The sequence below is a fragment of the Vombatus ursinus genome, unplaced genomic scaffold, assembly GCF_900497805.2.
Source record: "Vombatus ursinus unplaced genomic scaffold, bare-nosed wombat genome assembly UNPS02014784.1, whole genome shotgun sequence".
In the NCBI taxonomy this organism is placed as follows: domain Eukaryota; kingdom Metazoa; phylum Chordata; class Mammalia; order Diprotodontia; family Vombatidae; genus Vombatus; species Vombatus ursinus.
This window is the reverse complement of record NW_020954562.1, coordinates 11,504,126-11,523,273: the sequence shown is the minus strand read 5'-3', so window position 1 is coordinate 11,523,273 and position 19,148 is coordinate 11,504,126. Positions and strand designations below refer to the sequence as shown.

The 19,148-nt window shown below is 33.4% G+C and overlaps 1 protein-coding gene across 7 annotated transcripts in view; it reads left to right on the top strand.

Moving 5' to 3' along the window:
* LRBA (LPS responsive beige-like anchor protein) overlaps positions 1 to 19,148 on the top strand; it is a 676,054-nt gene that overhangs the window by 112,442 nt on the left and 544,464 nt on the right. For all 7 annotated transcript variants that reach the window (XM_027866938.1, XM_027866942.1, XM_027866935.1 and 4 more), the window contains one exon: positions 15,562 to 16,539. In XM_027866938.1, coding sequence (XP_027722739.1) covers positions 15,562 to 16,539 — 978 coding nt within the window. The remainder of the gene's footprint in view (positions 1 to 15,561; positions 16,540 to 19,148) is intronic.

Sequence of the window (19,148 nt, the reverse complement as noted above, 5' to 3'; positions counted from 1 at the left end):
GGCAGGATTGATTTTCAGAATTTATAAAGTAGTTTTTATTAACTCCAAACCTTCCATGAAATCAAAGATCCATCTTTTCTATTTTTTAAAATCTGTATTTTTATTTTTATTTTTATTTTTCTACATTCACTTTTATAAGATTTGGAATTTTAAATTTTCTCCCCTTCCTTCCTCTCCCTCCTCCCCAAGACAGTGTACAATCTAATATAGGCCATACATATACAATCATATTAAACATATTTCCACATTAGTCATATTGTAAAGAAAAATTAGAACCAAAGTGAAAAATCATGAGAAAGAAGAAACAAAAAAAAAAAAAGAGAGAAAATAACGTGCTTCGATCAGCATTCAGACTCCATAGTTCTTTCTCTGGTTGTAGAGAGCATTTTCCATCGAGTCTTCTGCAAAGCTGAGAAGAGCTAAGTCTGTCAAAGTTGGTCATTACACTGTGTTACTGTTGATGTATACAATGGTCTTCTGGTTCTGCTCACGTCACTCGGCGTCAGTTCATACAAGTCTTTCCAGGTTTTTCTGAAGTCTGCCTGCTCATCATTTCTTATGGAAGAATAGTATTCCATTACATTCATATACTGCAACTTGTTCAGCCATTCCCTAACTGATGGGCATCCCCTCAGTTTCCAGTTCTTGGCCACCACAAAAAAGAGCTGCTCTAAATATTTTTGTACATGTGTGTCCTTTTTACCATTTGTATAATCTCTTTGGGATATAGTCCTAAAAGTGCTATTGCTGGGTCAAAGGGTATGCACATTTTCATAGCCCTTTGGGCATAGTTCCAAATTACTTTCCAGAATGATTGGATCAATTCATAACTCCACCAACAATGCATTTGTGTTCCAATTTTCCCACATCTTCTCCAACATTTATCATTTTCCTTTTTTGTCATGTTAGCCAATCTGATAGGTGTGATGTGTTACCTCAGAGTTGCTTTGATTTGCATTTCTCTAATCAGTAGTGATTCAGAGCATTTTTTTTCAAAAGGCTATAGATAGCTTTAATTTCTTCATCTGAAAACTGCCTGTTCATATCCTTTGACCATTTGTCAATTGGGGAATAACTTGTATTCTTATAAAATTTGGCTCAGTTCTCTATATATTTTGGAAATGATGCCTTTATCAGAGACTATGGCTGTAAAAATTGTTTCTTAGCTCTCTGCTTCTCTTCTAATCTTGGTTGCATTGACTTTGTTTGTTCAAAAATTTTTAAATTTAATAATACAAGTCATTCCCCAATTGACAAATGGTCAAAGCATATGAACAGGCAGTTCATAATGTTTTCTATCTTGTTTAGTTATAAATTCTTCTGTTCTCTGTAGATCTCCACAGGTAAATTATTTATTGCTCTCCTAATTTGTTTATAGTGTCATCTTTTATTTCTAAATTGTGTCCCCATTTTGAATTTATCTTGTTATACATTGTAAGATTTTGGTCTATGCCTAGTTTCTGCCATACTATTTTCTTATTTTTCCCAGCAGTTTTCATCAAATAGTGAGTTCTTATCCCAGAAGCTTGGAGTCTTTGGATTTATCAAACAGTAGATTGTTATTGTCATTGATTATCGGGTCTTGTGTACCTAACCTATTCCAGTGATCCACCAATCTATTTCTTAACCAGTTACCAAGTAGTTTTGATGATTGCTGCTTTATAATACAATTTTAGATTTGGTATGACTAGGCCACCTTCCCTTGCATTTCTATTCATTAATTCCCTTGATATTCTGGACCTTTTGTTCTTCCAGATGAGTTTTGTTATTGTTTTTTCTAGTTCTATCAAATAATTTTTTGGTAGCTTGATTGGAGTGGCACTGAATAAGTTAATTCAGGTAGAATTATCATTTTTATTATATTAGCTTGGCCTACCTATGAGCAACTGATATTTTCCCAATTATTTAGATCTGCCTTAATTTGTGTGAAAAGGATTTTGTAAGTGGTTGTCTTGTCAGTGGACTCCCAAATATTTTATATTGTCTAAAGTCACTTTAAATGGAATTTCTCTTCCTATCTCTCGCTGTTGGGCTTTGTTTGTAATATATAGAAATGCCGATGCTTAATGTGGGTTTATTTTATATCCTGCAACTTTGCTGAAGTTGTTAATTATTTCAAGTAGTTTTTTAGTTGATTCTCTAGGATTCTTTAAGTATACCATCATGTCATCTGCAGACAGTGATAACCTTGTTTCTTTTTTTGCCTGTTCTAATTCCTTCAATTTCTTTTTCTTCTCTTCTTGCTAAAGCTAACATTTCTAGTGTGATATTTAATAAGAATGGTGATAATGGACATCCTTGTTTCACCCTTGATCTTGTTGAGAATGCTTCTAGCTTATCTCCTTTACCTATAATGCTTGCTGATGCTTTTAGATAGGTGCTACTTATCATGTTAAGGAAAAATCCCTTTATTCTTACACTCTCTAGCATTTTTAATAGGAATGGGTGTTGTATTTTGTCAAGAGCTTTTTCTGCATCTATTGAGATAATCGTATGATGTCTGTTAATTTTGTTATGAATATGGTCAGTTATGTGGAGAGTTTTCCTAATATTGGACCAGCCCTGTATTCCTGGGACCTACCTGGTCATACTGTATTATCCTCATGACAAATTGCAGTAATCTCTTTGCTATTATTTTATTTAGAATTTTTACATCTGAATTCATTAGGGAAATTGGTCTATAATTTTCTTTCTCTGTTTTGGCTCTTCCTGGTTTAGGTATCAGCACCATATTTGTATCATAAAAAAAAATTGGGAGGACTCCTCTTTTGCCTATTGTTCCAAATAGTTTATGTAGTATTGGAATTAATTGTTCTTTAAATGTTTGGTAGAATTTACTTATAAATCTGTCTGACTTTGGAGATTTTTTTCTTATGGAATTCATTGATGACTTGTTTAATTTCTTTTTCTGAAATGGGTTTTTATTTTTTTTAGTATTTTATTTCCTCTTCTGTTAATCTGGGCAATTTATATTTGTCAATATTCATGTAAACATTCAGAGATATAAAATTTCCCCTAATAACTGCTTTGGCTGTATCCCATAAGTTTTGGTATGTTGTCTCATTATTGTCATTCTCTTGGATGAAGTTATTGATTGTTTCTGTGATTTGTTGTTTGACCCACTCATTCTTTAGGATTAGATTATTTAGTTTCCAATTAATTTTTAGTCTATCTTTCCATGGCCCTTTATTACATGTAATTTTTATTGCATCTTGATCTGAAAAGGATGCATTTAGTATTTCTGCCTTTCTGCATTGGATTGTGAGATTTTTATGTCATAATACATGGTCAGTTTTTGTGTAGGTGCTTTGTAATGCTGAGAAAAAGGTGTATTCCTTATATCTCCATTCAGTTTTCTCCAAAGGTCTACCATATCTAACTTTTCTAAGATTTTATTCACCTCCTTAACTTCTTTCTAATTTGTTTTATGGTTAGATTTATCTAGTTCTGAGAGAGGGAGTTTGAGGTCCCCAACCAATATGGTTTTGCTGTCTATTTCTTCCTTAACTTCCTTAACTTCTTCTCTAAGAATATGGATGCTATACTACTTGGTGCATATATGTTTAGTGTTGATATTTCTTCATTATCTATGTTACTTTTTAGCTGGAGTAGTTTCATTCCTTTGGATGAGATTTATTTTTGTTTTATTTTTTATTTTATTTTATTGTTTTATTTTATTTATTTTTGTTTTAACTTTGTCTGAGATCAGGATTGCTACCCTTGCTTTTTTTTTTACTTCAGCTGAAGCATAATATATTCTGGTCCTGCTTTTTACCTTTACTCTGTGTATCTCTGCTTCAAATGTGTTTCTTGTAAACAACGTATTGTCAGATTATGGTTTTTAATCCACCCTCCCATCCTCTTCTGTTTTATGGGCTAGTTCATACCATTTACATTCACAGTTATGATTTCTAACTGTTTCTTTCTCTCCATCCTATTTCCCCCCTGTTTGTGCTTCTCTTTCTCCTTTCTGCCTTTTCCTCCTCAGTAGAGTTTTGCTTCTGACTACTGCCTCCCTCAATCTCCCTTCCCTTCTATCAGCCCCTCTCCTTTTCCTTTCTTCTTTCTCCTACTAATTCTTCTTTTCCTTCTGCTTTCCCTTCTAGCCACTCCCCTCCCCTTTTCCCCCCTTAACCTGCCTACTTCCTATAGGGTAAGATAGATTTCTATACTCAAGTGAGTGTGTATGTTATTTCATTTTTGAGCCAAATTCTATAAGAGTAAGATTCAAACAGTGCTCACCTCCCTCCTTTCTTTTCCTCTACTGTGATAGGTCTTTGCACTCTTTTGTGTAATGTAATTTAACTTTTTCTGTCTCTTCACTTAAAAAAATCAAAATCTTGATGTGTCATGTCACCCCATTGCCCCCAGTCATCTTATGTAACAAATAGTGTTTTTTCAGGACAAAACAAAGTAAAACAGGAAAAAAAAATTGATCAGTATGTTGAAAAAGTGTAAAGATATGTCCAGTATTCAATACTTGTGGACTTCTACTTCCTTGGACGGGTGGATTAGGAATGTCTTCTCAGATGTCTTCCCATGCTTGTTCTTTATAATTTTAAAATGTTGATTTTTGATTATGTGTATGTATGTGTGTGCTGCTTTTTACATTTACACTGTTGTAGTAGTGTATTATTTTACTATACATAATTTCATGTAGATCTTTCTATATGTCTTTGTATTCATCACATGCATCATTTCTCATAGCACAGTAGCATTCCATGACATTCATGCACCACAATGTGTTTAGCTATTCTCTAGTTGATGGACATCTTCTTTGTTTCCAAATGTTTGCTTTCAAAAAAGTGTTACTATGAATATTTTAGTGTATTTGGGAAGTTTCTTATAATTGGCCTTCTTGGGGTATAAATTCAGTACTGAAATCACTAGATCAAAAGATAAAGACATTTTAATTACTGTATTTACATCATTCCAAATTTCTTTTCAAAATACTTCATTTCAATTTATAGCTGTGCCAATGTTCCTATCATCCCCAATCCCCCCCACCTATTACTATTGCCATTTTTTGCCATTTTTGCCATTTTCCAGGTTGTGAGGTGAAACCTCAGAGTTGTTTTGCATTTTTCCCATTTTCCAGGATGTGAGGTGAAACCTCAGAGTTACTTCGATTTGCATTACTTTTTATTATTAATTATTTGGAGCATTTGTTCATGTGATTGATAATAGTTTGCAATTCTTTCGAGAACTGTTTGCTTATAAACTTTGACCATTTTTCAATGACTGAATAGATTTTATAGATAATTGTTTATATAGCTTAGATACCAAACTCAAAAAAAAAATTTTATACAAAGATTTTTTCCCATTCAATTGTTTCCTTTCTTATTCCTAAGTACATTAATTTTATTTGTGCAAAAGCTTTTCATTTTCATGTAATTAAAATTATCTATTTTATATTTTGTAATTGCTCTATCCTTTGTTTGGTTAAGAATATAGCTCCTACCCATAACTGTGAGAGGCATGTGATCTACTTTCTCTTTAATTTTTTTATGTTAGGATTTTTAATATTAAGATCATCATATACCCTCTTAGAAAATATAGTGGAATATGGTCTAAGGTAAGAAATTAGACCTAAGCCTAATTTCTGCCAAACAGCTTTCCAGTTTTCCAGCCATTTAAAAAAATTAAATTGAAAGTTTTTCCATAAGTAAGTTATGTTTTCTGATTTATCAAACATTGAGTTATTGAGTTTCATTGTTTTGGTTCTTCCTTGTCTAGTCTGTTCCATTGATATCTCGCCATACTTTTCAACGAAAATCAGATGATTTTAATGGTTGTGGCTTTACAATAAAGTTTTATGTCTTTGCTGTTCTTCTTTCATCCCTCCTTCATCATTTCCTTTGATATTCTAGGTCTTTTCAAAATGAATTTTGTTCTTATTTTATCAAGATCTGTAAAGTTTTCCTTTGATAATTTGGTTGGATAGAGCACTAAAAGTGTTAATTAACATGATAGTATTGCCATTTTTATTTTATTGTCTTGGTCTAGTCATAAGAACTGAATATTTCTTGAGCTATTTAAACTCTATTTTATTTTTTAAAGTAGCACTTGGTAATTAAATCTATAGAAGTCTTTTTTCTGCTTTGGTAGATTGATCCCCAGATATTTTATGGACTTTGTTGTTTTTTGATTGGTATTTCTATTTTATTGCTTCTTGGATTTCATTTTTATGTACAAATACAGTTGATTTTTTTTTGGGGGGGGCAATTGGGGTTAAGTGACTTGCCCAGGGTCACACAGCTAGTACGTGTCAAGTGTTTGGTCTGAGGCCGAATTTGAACTCAGGTCCTCCTGACTTCAGGGCTGGTGTTCTATCCACTGTGCCACCTAGCTGCCCCCACGGTTGTTTTTTTAATAGCTTATTTTGTAGCCTACAACTTTGCTTAAGTTATTGTCTCAATATCTTTGTTGATTTCCTAGGACTTTACAATTATAATATCATTATCATGTCATCGTTTATTATAGATAGTTTTATCTCCTCTTTATTATTATGCTTTTAATTTCTTTAATTTCTCTAATAACTTTAATTAGCATTTCTAGAACTTTATCAAATAGTACTTGGGGAGAGAGACATAGATTTTCAATATTAAACTTTTACCAGTGTTACTGTATGACAGTGAGAAGTGGAATAGGCTGGCTTCTGAAGAATTAAAAGTGAGTATCACAAAGAGAGTAAGTGACAGGCACACAGTCAATATGAGCAGGCTGCAACACATAATACATGCTAAATTCCAGAGAAGAACAGGACTAAATTATATCATCAGGCAATTATATGACAGAAAAAGAAGATGAACTGGTTATGTTTCAAGAGCAAGAGAGGACCTCTGGACAGCAAAGGTCCTCCACTTATACCTTTACAATATAAGGAGAAATTGAGGAGGGCCTCCAGCATTTTGGGTAGATCTGTTGTGGTGAACTTTTAGGAGAACACGAACAATAGTCTCACAACTTAGGCATGGATAGGTATTGATTTGTGTTTTTAGAAGGAACTCCTGAATTGTTGAAATGACAGATCCATTTGAGTATTTGATACTGATATTTGCTTTCTTCTTTAAGTGGTATTAATCTAATGTAGTTAAAGGTTGTTGAAAATTTACCATGTGGTTTTTAATGTGTTAAGCATCATTTCCCACTAACAACTGTATTTCTGGTATTGTAATTCTCTGATATATTTTCTATATACTTGGTCAATCAACAACATTCATTTGAGCTCTACTGTGTGTTAAACAGTATCTGGGAGTAGAAATACAAGGAATGGAACAGTACTTACTCTCAAGGTACTTACATTGTAAAAGAGGAGACAGAAGTACATATATATATATACACACATACATATATATATACACACATAAACAAAATAGAGAGCTGATATAAATGAATAGAAAGTAGTTAACTATAAGGGACAATGGAAAGGTATTATTACTTAAGGGAATCAGGAAAGTCTTCACTTAGGTGAAGCTGGACCTGTGTCTTTTTTTTTTTCCTAGCCAAAGACAAGGTTTATTAGAACATCTGTCATATTGGGCAGACTCTTAAGGAATCTGAGCAGTGGTTAGATTATAAAAATCTGAGCCTTGACTTGTGTCTTGAAAGAAGATAGGGATTTTATGAGGTAGAGGTGACGTGGGAGGGCATGGATTCCAAGTGTGGAGGACTCCTCCAGATGAATCCATGTAACATACTTGGGGACACACAGACATTGTTGGCTTTGACATGAATAACATTTAGCATTTGTGAAGTGTGTTTTCACTTAGAATAAATACGTCAAGTGGAACAAGAATAATAATAGCAATTTAGATGTTCTTAGAACACTCCATATTGAGATTCTAGCAAGATCCTAACTTCCCTATGCTATAATAATGATGTTGGACTTTAACTGGTCTGCTTTTTGAATTATTAGAGCTTTCAACATCTGTTGCTAAACTTTTTTCCTTCTTTTGAATCTTTTTTTTTTTTTGGCATTTCTTCTGGCTGTGATGTCTTTTCAGTTTGTTATCAATTCATGTTTATTGCTGCTTAAAATCTGGTTAAAAACATACCTTAAGAAAGCATCCAGAATTATGCCCCTTTGCTGTCCCCAGTTTCACTTGTCTTTTCTCCAGCTCATGTATTGTTTGTTCAACATTTTATTTAGAGATAGTACAGTGTAATGAGTAGTGTTGGATTTGGAGTTCGGAGGACTTGGTTTCAAGTCCTGCCCCCTCTTCCAATTTTCCACAGCTCATGCTCTTTAATCTCTCAGCTGAAAACTTTGTCTCATATTTCACTGATGAAATCGAGGCCATTCACAGAAAGCTCTCTTTACTGTCCCGTATCTCAGGTCACTCAGATGCTTTGCGCTATCTCCTTCCTCACACCTGGTTTACATGATGAAGTGGCCCTTTCTTTCTACGTGCACAAGTGATCCTTTTCCATCCTATCATCTCCAGCAGATTGCTGTCTCTATCATCTTTACTGTCTCACTCATCTTTGGTTGTTTCCCTGTCTTCTGCCTATTTCTATACTGCCTGCAAATACTCCCATGACTTCCCTAGCCTAAAAAAAGAAAAAAAAAGCACCATTTCATCTGTCTTTTCCTACTAGTTATTGTCCTATATTTTCCCTCCGTTTTGTGGCTAATGCTATCTGCAGTAGGTGCCTCCATTCCTTTCCTATACTTAAAAACAAAACAAAACAAAAAAACAAAAACCAAAACTCTTTGTAGTCCTGTTTCCAACCTATTCATTCAATCAAAGCTGCTTGCCTGAAAGTTACTTTTGGTTGCTTACTTGCCCCTCTAACAGCATTTTCTCATTCCTCTCCATTCTTGACCTCTCTGTAGCCTTTGATACTGTCAATTATCCTCTTCACTTTGATAATGTCTTCTCTCTAGGTTTTGGTGACACTGCTGTCTCCTGGTTCTTTTCCTATGCATCTGACTGTTTCTTCTGTTTCTTTTGCTGCGTCTTCTTCCACATTGTTACTTGCTATTTCTGAGGGTTTACCAAGGTTTTGTCCTGTGCCCTTTTCTTTTCTCCCAGTATTCTATTTCGCTTAGCTATTTCGTTAGCTCTCAAAGTTTTAATTATTATCTCTTTGCAGAAGACTCTCACATCTGCTTCTCTAGTTCTAAACTCTCTGTCAACTTGGTGTTGTCCTTAACTCCTCAGTCTTACTCTCTTTTTAAAATTATTTATTCATTTTGAACTTAAATACAACAAGACAAAAAATTTCCATGTATACAGCACAACACAAGCAGAGGATTCAATATGAAACCATGAATCTCCATTTCACAGTTTACTTTTTTTTAAAACCATGTCAGAAGTACTGCACATCATTTTCAAAACTATCCTACTTTTCTGTGCTTCCGACTTTTCTTTTGCTTTCTGCTGTGTACTTGTAATTTTTTTCTCCCTACCTTTTACCCCACAATAGAGAAGGCCACCATTAGACACAGATACGTGTTTATATGTAAAACCATACTATATGTACTTGCATTCATCAGTTTTTTTCTCCGGAGGTGGATAGCATTTTCTTTTATAGGTCTTTTGTGGTTGATTAGAGTCTTGATGACACTCAAAATAACTTAATCAATCACAGTAGATTTTTAAACAGTATTGGTGTTACTGTACCCAGTGTTCTCTTGGTTCTGATCATTTCAGTCTTCATTATTTCATGCAAGTCTTATTTTTCCAAAAATCAACAGGCTTCATCATTTCTTATAGCACAGTCATATTCCATCATAATCATATATTACAACTTGTTTAGCCATTCCCTCATTGATAGGCATCCCCTCATTTTCCAGTTCTTTGCTACTACAAAGAAAGCTGCTATAGGAGAACATTGTATACATTAACAGCTATATTTTATGAAGATCAGCTGTCTCAGCAATGCAGTGGTCCAAGACAGTTATGAAGGACTTAACGATGAAAAATGCTGTCCATCTCCAGAAAAAGAACTGATGGAGTCTGAATGCAGATTGAAGCATAACTTTTCTTTACTTTCTTTATTTTTCTTGGTATTTTTTGTCTGTGTTTTGCTTCACAACATGACTGACATGGAAATATGTTTTGCATAACTGCACATGTATAACCTATATTGAATTGCTTGCGTTCTTAGTGGGGGTGGGCTGTGGGAAGGGAGAGGAGAGAATTTGAAAATAATTTTTTTTTAAATGAATGTTAAAAGTTGTTTTTATATGTGATTGGGGAAAAAAACTAAAATATTAAATAAAAAGAGTTGCTAATCATATTTTAGAATGTATAAGTTCTTTTCCTTTTCCCCTAAAGTGGTATTGCTAGATCAAAGGGTGTGTACTCTTTGGACATAATTCCATATTGCTTTTCAAAATGATTGGGTCAGTTCACAGTTCCACCAATAGTGTATTAGTGTTCTCATTTTTCTATATCCTCTCCAACATTTGTCATTTCCCCCTTCTATCATTTTTAGCCAATCTGACAGGTATAAGATGATATCTCAAAATTGTTTTAATTTGCATTTCTCCAATCAGTAATGATTTAGAACATTTTTATATGATTACATAGTTTTGATGTCTTCATTGAAAAAACTGCCTGTTCACGTCCTTTGACCATTTATCAACTGGGGAATGACTCATAATTTTATAAATTTGACAAAGTTCTCTATAATGTAATATTTCTGTCTTTTCTCTATAAGATATGAGTCCTTTATCTAAGAAACTATCTATAAAATTCCCCCTCCCCCCATTTTCTGCTTTCCTTCTAGTCTTTGCTACAAAGGTTTTATTTGTAGAAAACATTTTAAATTTAATGTGATAAAAATTATCCATTTTACACCTCACAATACCCTCTATCTCTTGGTTATTCATAAACTATTATCCTATCCATAAATCTGATAGGTAATATGTTTCATGTTGTTCTAATTTTCTTATGGTATCTCCCTTTATATCTGGGCCATCTATCCATTTTGACTTTATCTTAATAAACGGTTTAAGATACTGGTTTATGCCCAATTTCTGCCAGATTGCTTTCTAGTATTCCCAACAATTTTTACTAAGTAGTGAATTCTTATCCCAAAAGCTAAATCCTTACATTTATCAAAAACAAGGTTAATATAATAATTTACTATTATGTATTATATATCTACTCTGTTCCACTACCTTTCTGTTTCTTAGCCAGTACCAGATAGTTTCAATAACTACTGCCATATAATACAATTTAAAATCTAGTACTGCTAAATCTCCTTCCTTTACATTTTTTTGTTAATTCCTTTGATATTATTGACCTTTTGTTCTTCCGAATGAATTTTGTTACTATTTTTTCTAGCTCAACAAAATAATTTTTTGGGAAATTAATTGGGATGACATTGAATAAGTAGATTAGTTTAGCTAGAATTGTCATTTTTATTATATTGGCTCTGCCTACTCATGAACAATTAATGTTACTATATTTCAATATGACTTTATTTTTGTTAAAAAAATGTTTCATAATTATGTTCATGTAATTCCTGGGTTTGTCTTGGCAGATATACTCCCCAGACATTTTATACTGTCTACAGTTATTTTAAATGGGGTATCTTTCATTATCCCTTCTTTCAGGGGTTTGTTGGTGATATGTAGAAATACTGATATTTTATGTGTGTTTACTTTATATCCTGCTACTTTGCTATATTTTTAATTGTTTCCACTAACTTTTTAGTTGAATTTTTAAGATTTTCCAGGTTTTATCATCATACCATCTGTGAAAAGAGATAGATTCAAGGCAGCTAGGTGGTGCAGTGGATAGAGCACCAGTTTTGGAGTCAGGAGTTCAAATCTGGCCTCAGACACATAACACTTACTAGGTGTGTGACCCTGGGCAAGTCACTTAACCCCATTGCCTAACAAAAACAAAACAAATAAACAAAAATAAAAAAAAAGAGAAGAGATAGATTCATTACTCATTGCCCATTCTGATTCCTTCAATTTCTTTTTCTTTTCTTATTGCTATTGCTGACATTTCTAATACAATATTTAATAATATTGATGAAAATGGGCATCCCAGTTTCACTGCTGTTGTTATTGGGAAGGTTTCTGGCTTATTCACATTACAAATAATGCTTATTGATGATTTTTGGTAGATGCTTCTTCAAGATTTTAATTTAATTTTTCTTTTTTTCAGTTAACAACCATTTATTTTTTTCTACCCAATGTTTTACCTTTCAAATGAACAATAAAAGATAAAACTCTTCTGTCTAAAAATGTGTAATTCGTTCTGTACGTTGAGTTCATCATCACTGTCTGCAGCTGGTTTCATTTTTCGTCCTCTTAAATCATGGTTTTTTATTTAATCTATCACAGCTCTCAAGTCTTTAAAAGTAGTTTTTCTTTATTATATTGGTACCTGTATAACTTATTACTCTGGTTCTACATTTACACTATCAATTCATATAAAATCTTCCCAGTTTCTCTGAAACTATCTTTTTTTTTCATTTTTTAATGGTATAGTAATATTTTATATGTACAATATATAATATAAAATATATAAGAAAACATCATATAATATTTTTATGACACAGTAATATTTTAATTTTACACACACACACACACACACACACACACACACACACACACACACACATATCCCATAATTTGTTTAGCCATTCCCCAATAGGTGATTACTCTTTCATTTTCCAGTTTTTGCTGGTACAAAATAATCTGCTGTAAATATTTTTGTGTACATTAATCCTTTCCCTATTTGTCTGATCTTTTTGAAATATAGGCCTATTAGTAGAATCAGTGGGTCAAAGAATGTATATAGTTTAGTGACTTTTTTTTTTTGCATTATTCTAAATTGCTTTTCCAGATAGCTAGATGCAGTCATTTTGAAAAACAATTTGGAACTATGTTAAGAAAATGACTAGAATGTCCATTCTCTTCACTACTAGATCCACTAGTGGGCCTGTCTTCAAAGGAAGTCAGAGATAGATGTAAAGCTTCCATATTCTTTATCATAAAGGATATTCCATATCCTTAAGTAACATTGGAAACAATGCAAATGTCCATTGATTAGAAATGCCTAAACAATTTTGGATCATGACCAAATAGGAATATAATGGATATTATGGGTATCAAATATGAATGTAATGGATATTCAGACCATTAATATAATGGAAAATAACTGCTATAAGAAGTGATGAAATCAACAATACAGAAAAACATGTTTATGGCAGATTATATAAACTGATGCAAAGGGAAGTAAGCAGAACCAGCAAAATAATATATGCAATAATTACAACATAAATAGAAAAAATAGCAAAACAGAGAAATAGAAACTGAATGTAGTAATTTTAATGATCAAAATTAACCCCAGAGAGGAGAGTTCATCCTTCTCCTTTTCTGACCAAAGGTAGGTGGTTATGGGTGTGGAACATGGTATATACTGTTGGACTAAACTGTGTTGATTAATTTTCTGAACTGTGGTTTCCCCCTTCTTTCTTATTCTTTGTTAAAAAGGATGGCTCCCTTCATATATACAGATATATATATATATATATATATATATGTAGATATATATATGTAGATATATACATGTAGATATATATATATAAATAATATAATGTGAATACAAAATATCTATAAATATTTTTAGAAATCTTCAAAAATACCTTAGTAACATAAGGAGTGGATTTATCAGTTGTCTTCAGTAGGGGTTTCATACAGTAGTATCACTGCTGAGTTTTTTTCAGACAAAGCGACTCAGTTAATATATTGAAATTGGAAGTGAAAAAGTAGTAGGTATTCTGTTAAGATTATATGTTTTTGTTCTGTAACACAGAACATAGTAGATTAAATGAATCATCCCTTTGACTTTTGTTTCCTTTGCTGAGAATGTTTTTTAAAAGAGCTAAGAGATTTGCCCAGATGAGTTTTTTCAGCTCTGGTGACATAATATTTTTGAAATACTTCTAAAAATTATCCATACATTTATAATTAATAAATATATTTTCTCCTCAACACTACTGACATTTTCTTTTTATTCATGGCACTTGACATATGACTATTATACATATTTAATGTATTTTACATAGTACATTAAAATGGTAAAAGCAAATGATGTCTACCTAAGGAAAAAAGAAAATTTATCACCCATCCTTTTATTTTCTCATCATTTTCATAATTTAATAATATGTTTAAGAATTCCACCATTAAGTAAATGAAGCTGTGTTTTGATTCCATAAATTTGTGTAAAATTTCACAAGAGTTGAAAGAGTACTATAGTGCTAACTGTTTGGGTTCTTAGTTTTCACCAATTTGGTATAGATGAATCATTGTCAGAGACTTAGAAGTTGTAAAGGAACTTCAGAAGTCAGTCTCCTTTCTACCAATCCATTCCAACAGGCATTCAGTAAGCGCTTCATATTCATAAGAATGCCAAAGTTTTCTTCTCTCCGTTAGAATACAAGCTCCTTGAGGGCCAGGTCTGTTTCGTTTTTTTTGTCTTTGGATCCTACTGAGTAGCATAAGGCCTGTCAAACAGTAAATGTTTGTTATCAAATGCTTGTTGAGTAGAAGCTTATTAATGTTGTTTCACTCTCTTTAAAGATCACAATGCTTATATTTAGATACATTTTTAGTGAAAAAGGATTTGTCCACATGAAAGTATAATAATTCTTTTGAATATAGTCAACTGGGATAATCTTCTTGAGTCTAGACCAAAAATGAATTCAGTCTTACTTCATTTCCAGATGGCATTTCCAAAAGGCTCTTCATATTTTTTAAGGTGCAAAAATGACAAATCAAAAAGGAATAGGTATTGAGATGAATTATTGAGGAATCTTTCTAAGATCAGACAGTGTGTGTTATCTTAAGTACAGTATTCCATGAAAGAGGGTACAAGTTTCAGTGAGACAAGGGAGTGAATAAGCAATTAAAAACTGTTGGTTTATAGGCCAAGGATAACATAGGACATAGGTGTACCTTTAAAGTGTTATGACCAGTTTGCATGAGTGAAAGTTAGGAGGCAAAACATATAAGAGAAAGAAAATTAGAAGAGATTTAGTTTATTTGGAGAAGGTGTAGAAAGAGATTCTTGGAAAAAGGAATCTAGGATAATTTAACAGTTAGAATATTTGAAGGGTTGCTGTATGTGAAGGAAGGTGAACATTTGCTTTTGATCATTTTGTGGACAGAAGGAAGGGAAATCGGCTTAGATTCTAGTAGTAGGGTTGTATTATCTGGTACAGAATGAACTTCCTGACAATATGCATGATTAAATCCTGGAGCACGAAATAGAGTTGGATTTTACAGTTTCTATTACTGTTAATTTTTAAGAATAGTTTGGAAACCTATACATTAGGCATTGTATAAGTGTAATGCTTTTTGGAGGCAGTAAGACTAGATGTTTTTTTTTGCTTTACCTCCCTCCCTATCATATTATCAATATGTAAACTTATAAACTTACTGATGTTTATCTCATTTTATCACAAGGACATTTATAAGCTGAATTTAATTATGTTTTACAGATATTATATAGCCTTTGAAAATGTACTGAAATATGCTTTGTTCCCTTTGAGTACTTTAAATTAACTTTTTCTTTTTCTATTTAGGTAACTTTTGAAATGCACAAAGAAAACCTAGCTAATGTATTCAGGGAATACCAAGGGAAAGTTGGTGAAGAAATAGGACCAGGCCCCTCCAGTCCAGTCCAATCAATCTCTGGTGTTAGTAGAGATGCTGAAGTTTCAGAAGATGCTCCACAATTAGAAGTAAAGGAAGATACTTCTGTTTGTATTAGCAGTAATGATGATGGGGAGCCAGTCAAAGACATTGTAGAATCTAATACAGAATGGCAAAATCACATATTATCTGATGAAGAAAGAAAAGCTGGGGAAGAAAAACACAAGGGACTAGATAAAGCGGATTCCGAGGGAACACTGACCAAGGAAGTGGAATGTAAAGACAATTTAGAAGTAGCTCCTGGGGTAAAAGAAGCCATGAGTGTCTCTTTTGATTCTACCAAAGTGAGTGAGAAAGATAATATAACTGGAGTCCTAAGTACACTTTCAGGAGAAGATATTTTAGATGTTCCTGAAATTTTGGATAAGTATACAGTGGAAGATGATGAAGAGGATTATGTTGAACTTAAAGTAGAAAGCAGTCCCTCTGTTGAACAGCAAGAGGAAAACAATCCGCCTCTTAACCTGTCAGAGGCAAGCATGTTACCTGTTGAACTGCAGCAAAATGAGTTACCTTCAGTTGTATCTGAAGCCAGTGAAAAAGCTGATTCTGAGATATTAGTTGAGGCATTGCCAGATTCAGATACCTCAATGGAAGTGAATTCTTCCCAAGTCATAGGCCAAGCAGAAAGCAACCAGATGTTAGCGGAAGGAAAGAAAATGACTGACCATGCTGGTGAAACTGGAGCAGTTATTGATGGACATATCAACAACTCAGAAACTAGTATTGCTTCTGAGAAGAAGATTGCCAAGTTGGATGTTTCCAGTGTAGCTACAGATACTGAGAGACTGGAATTAAAAGCCAGTACAAGCACGGAAACTTCTCACCCTCATAGGCCCAGTGCTGAGGTGAGTGCTGTTGCCTTTTTCAGTATGCTTGTGTTAAAATTAGACATGGAAAGCTTACATAGTATCATTTTGTTATTATAATGTTAACACATTATAAATGTGTTAAATCCAAAGATTTAATATCTAAATATTCCTATTGGAGGGATTATAAGAAATTTAATCTGAAATAATTTACCTTTGTTTTTCTTGGACTAGTCTGTTTTAATAATACATGTTGAACCAACATTTAAAAACATTTAAAATAAAGTAGGACAATTTATATAGTTGAGTATAAACTCTGGGCTTACTCTCCCAAACCCTAGTAGGCTAGCAAGTATAGTCCCTAGAGTGTGGCTGACTAGTGCTCCCCTCAGGGTTCTAATGGTAATCCTGAGGGGTCATGGGTTTGGGACATTACTACACCCTTCCCAAAGTTTATGAGTGACATTTGCTCTCTTCAACACATCTACTGTGGTTTGTTTGCTACATTTCTATAGATATTAGCTCTCTAGTGACTTAGAAAAGTTTTATCATCTTTTTATTAGTACAGAATTTCAGGAAAAGTATGTGGCACAGTTTCCAAGTAAATTTTGAATTAATGTCCTTTCATGCTTATAAATACGTGGTCATACAGTTTAACACGTAAACATCAATTTACAGAGTTCTCAGAAGTTATCAGGTTATTATTTTGTTTTCGTTTTTGTTTTTGTTTGTTCTTGTTTTTGTTTTTGTTTCTGTTTTTGTTTTTTTGGCCTAGGGAATGGGGTTAAGTGACTTGCCCAGGATCACTCAAGTGCTTATTTTGATGTTTAAACACGTTTTTCTCAATCCAAAAAAAATAAAGAAAAGCAAGCCTTCCATCTCATCATGGCTTTTGCCTCATCCCTATAGCGCTCACAGAGCATATGGCATTCTCCCTATAGTGCCTAAGTTACTGGAGTCATCTAGAAGTAACATCCTAGCCTTTAGGTGAGAAACCAAATTGAAAAGTTTTCTATGATTGCCTCAGTGTATAGACCCAACCAACTGGGGTCTGGACAAAATCATTAGGTGATCCTTTGTACACAGTGCAAAGTGGTTTCTGTACAATTGGCCAGGTATCTTTTGGTACTTGGCCATATTTACTTCTATGCCAAAGAGTACTCACACATTTTTCCAGTGGATCCCATCCAAGGGCAATCCTAATGGAATTCCAGGCTCATCAAAAAATAATAACTATAGGCTATTATATAGGGGGCTTTCCAAAATAATTAAACTTTTGATGTTAATTGTTCAAGGTTTTTAGACCAGCAGGAAAAGCTTATGTTATGGACTTGCAGGCATAAGGATTTCACATTGGCTCCTCTAGAATCATGTATTGAATAAGGCATGAAATCTTAAGATTTGCTTAAAATGAAAAGATGGCAATATCATAATGCTTATAAATAACGAGTATATAAGACATTGCTGTTAGAAAAAAGAGTATGGTTTTCATTGCGTTTTCTAAGACATGGCAGATTGAGAAAGTTGCCCCAAGATTTGAGTTTTGGAGACTTGCACATTTTTATTGGGAGCATTTGATTAGACCTGTAAGAAATGGCTTGGCTAGAATTAGGTGGTAGTGTTATCTGGTGCTTTTAAATTTTTTTAAGTACTGAAGGGACTTAAATATATGCAAACAACAGATAGAGGTAGGAGTGGGAAGGTAAGAGAGACTAAATTAGATTGCCTGGTAGCAGTGCCCTTCTTTTGTTCTACCTTCCACCCATCCCCTAGATTTCGGGCTTCTTTTTCCTGAGATCTTGATTCTCTTCCCTCCTCACTTTCCCCTGGTAATCATTAAAATTTGAAGGAGGTAGGGAAAGGTGAGAATACAATGTCATTTGTTTTGTACTTCCAGCGTGTGGCTTCAGTTATAAAACACATCATTATTTTTGAAAGGGTATTCTTTTAATTCTTTATTTTGAGTCATCTTTATGATAATGTCTCTTCTTCGTTTTTATCTTTTCTGTCCTAAATATACTGACTTGCCTTTTCTTCTGTCTCCTAAGATTATAAGAGCATCTGTATTTCTGAGTGTAAACAACTAGAACGTGTCTTTTAGAGGCCATCAAGATAATTTTTAACAACAAAAAAATATTGCTTGAAAATCATTCTTTTGAATAGACTTTTCTCTTACAATTTTGGTCAGCTCAGTTAATATTTGCTGTCCTGTTGAATAGTTCCTGGGCATTTAAGTGGCACAGTGGATAGAGTGCTGGGCCTGAAGTCAGGAAGACTCATCTTCCTGAGTTCAAATCTGACCTCAGACACTTACTAGCTGTATGAGTCTGGGCAAGTCACTTAACCCTGTTTGCCTTAGTTTCTTATGTGTAAAATGAGTTGGAGAAGGAAAGGGCAAAGCATTCCAGTACTTTGCCAAGAACATCACAGATGGGGTTACAAAGAGTCATGCACAACTGGAAAACGACTGAACAGCAATGGAATAGTTCCTGGAAAACGACTGAACAGCAATGGAATAGTTCCTATTGTGCAGCTATATTGCAGCAGCATTCCTTTCTGCAGAACTACTTGTCATTGTGCTTTTAGATTTCTCTTTCTTTCTCTTTCTTTCTTTCTTTCTTTCTTTCTTTCTTTCTTTCTTTCTTTCT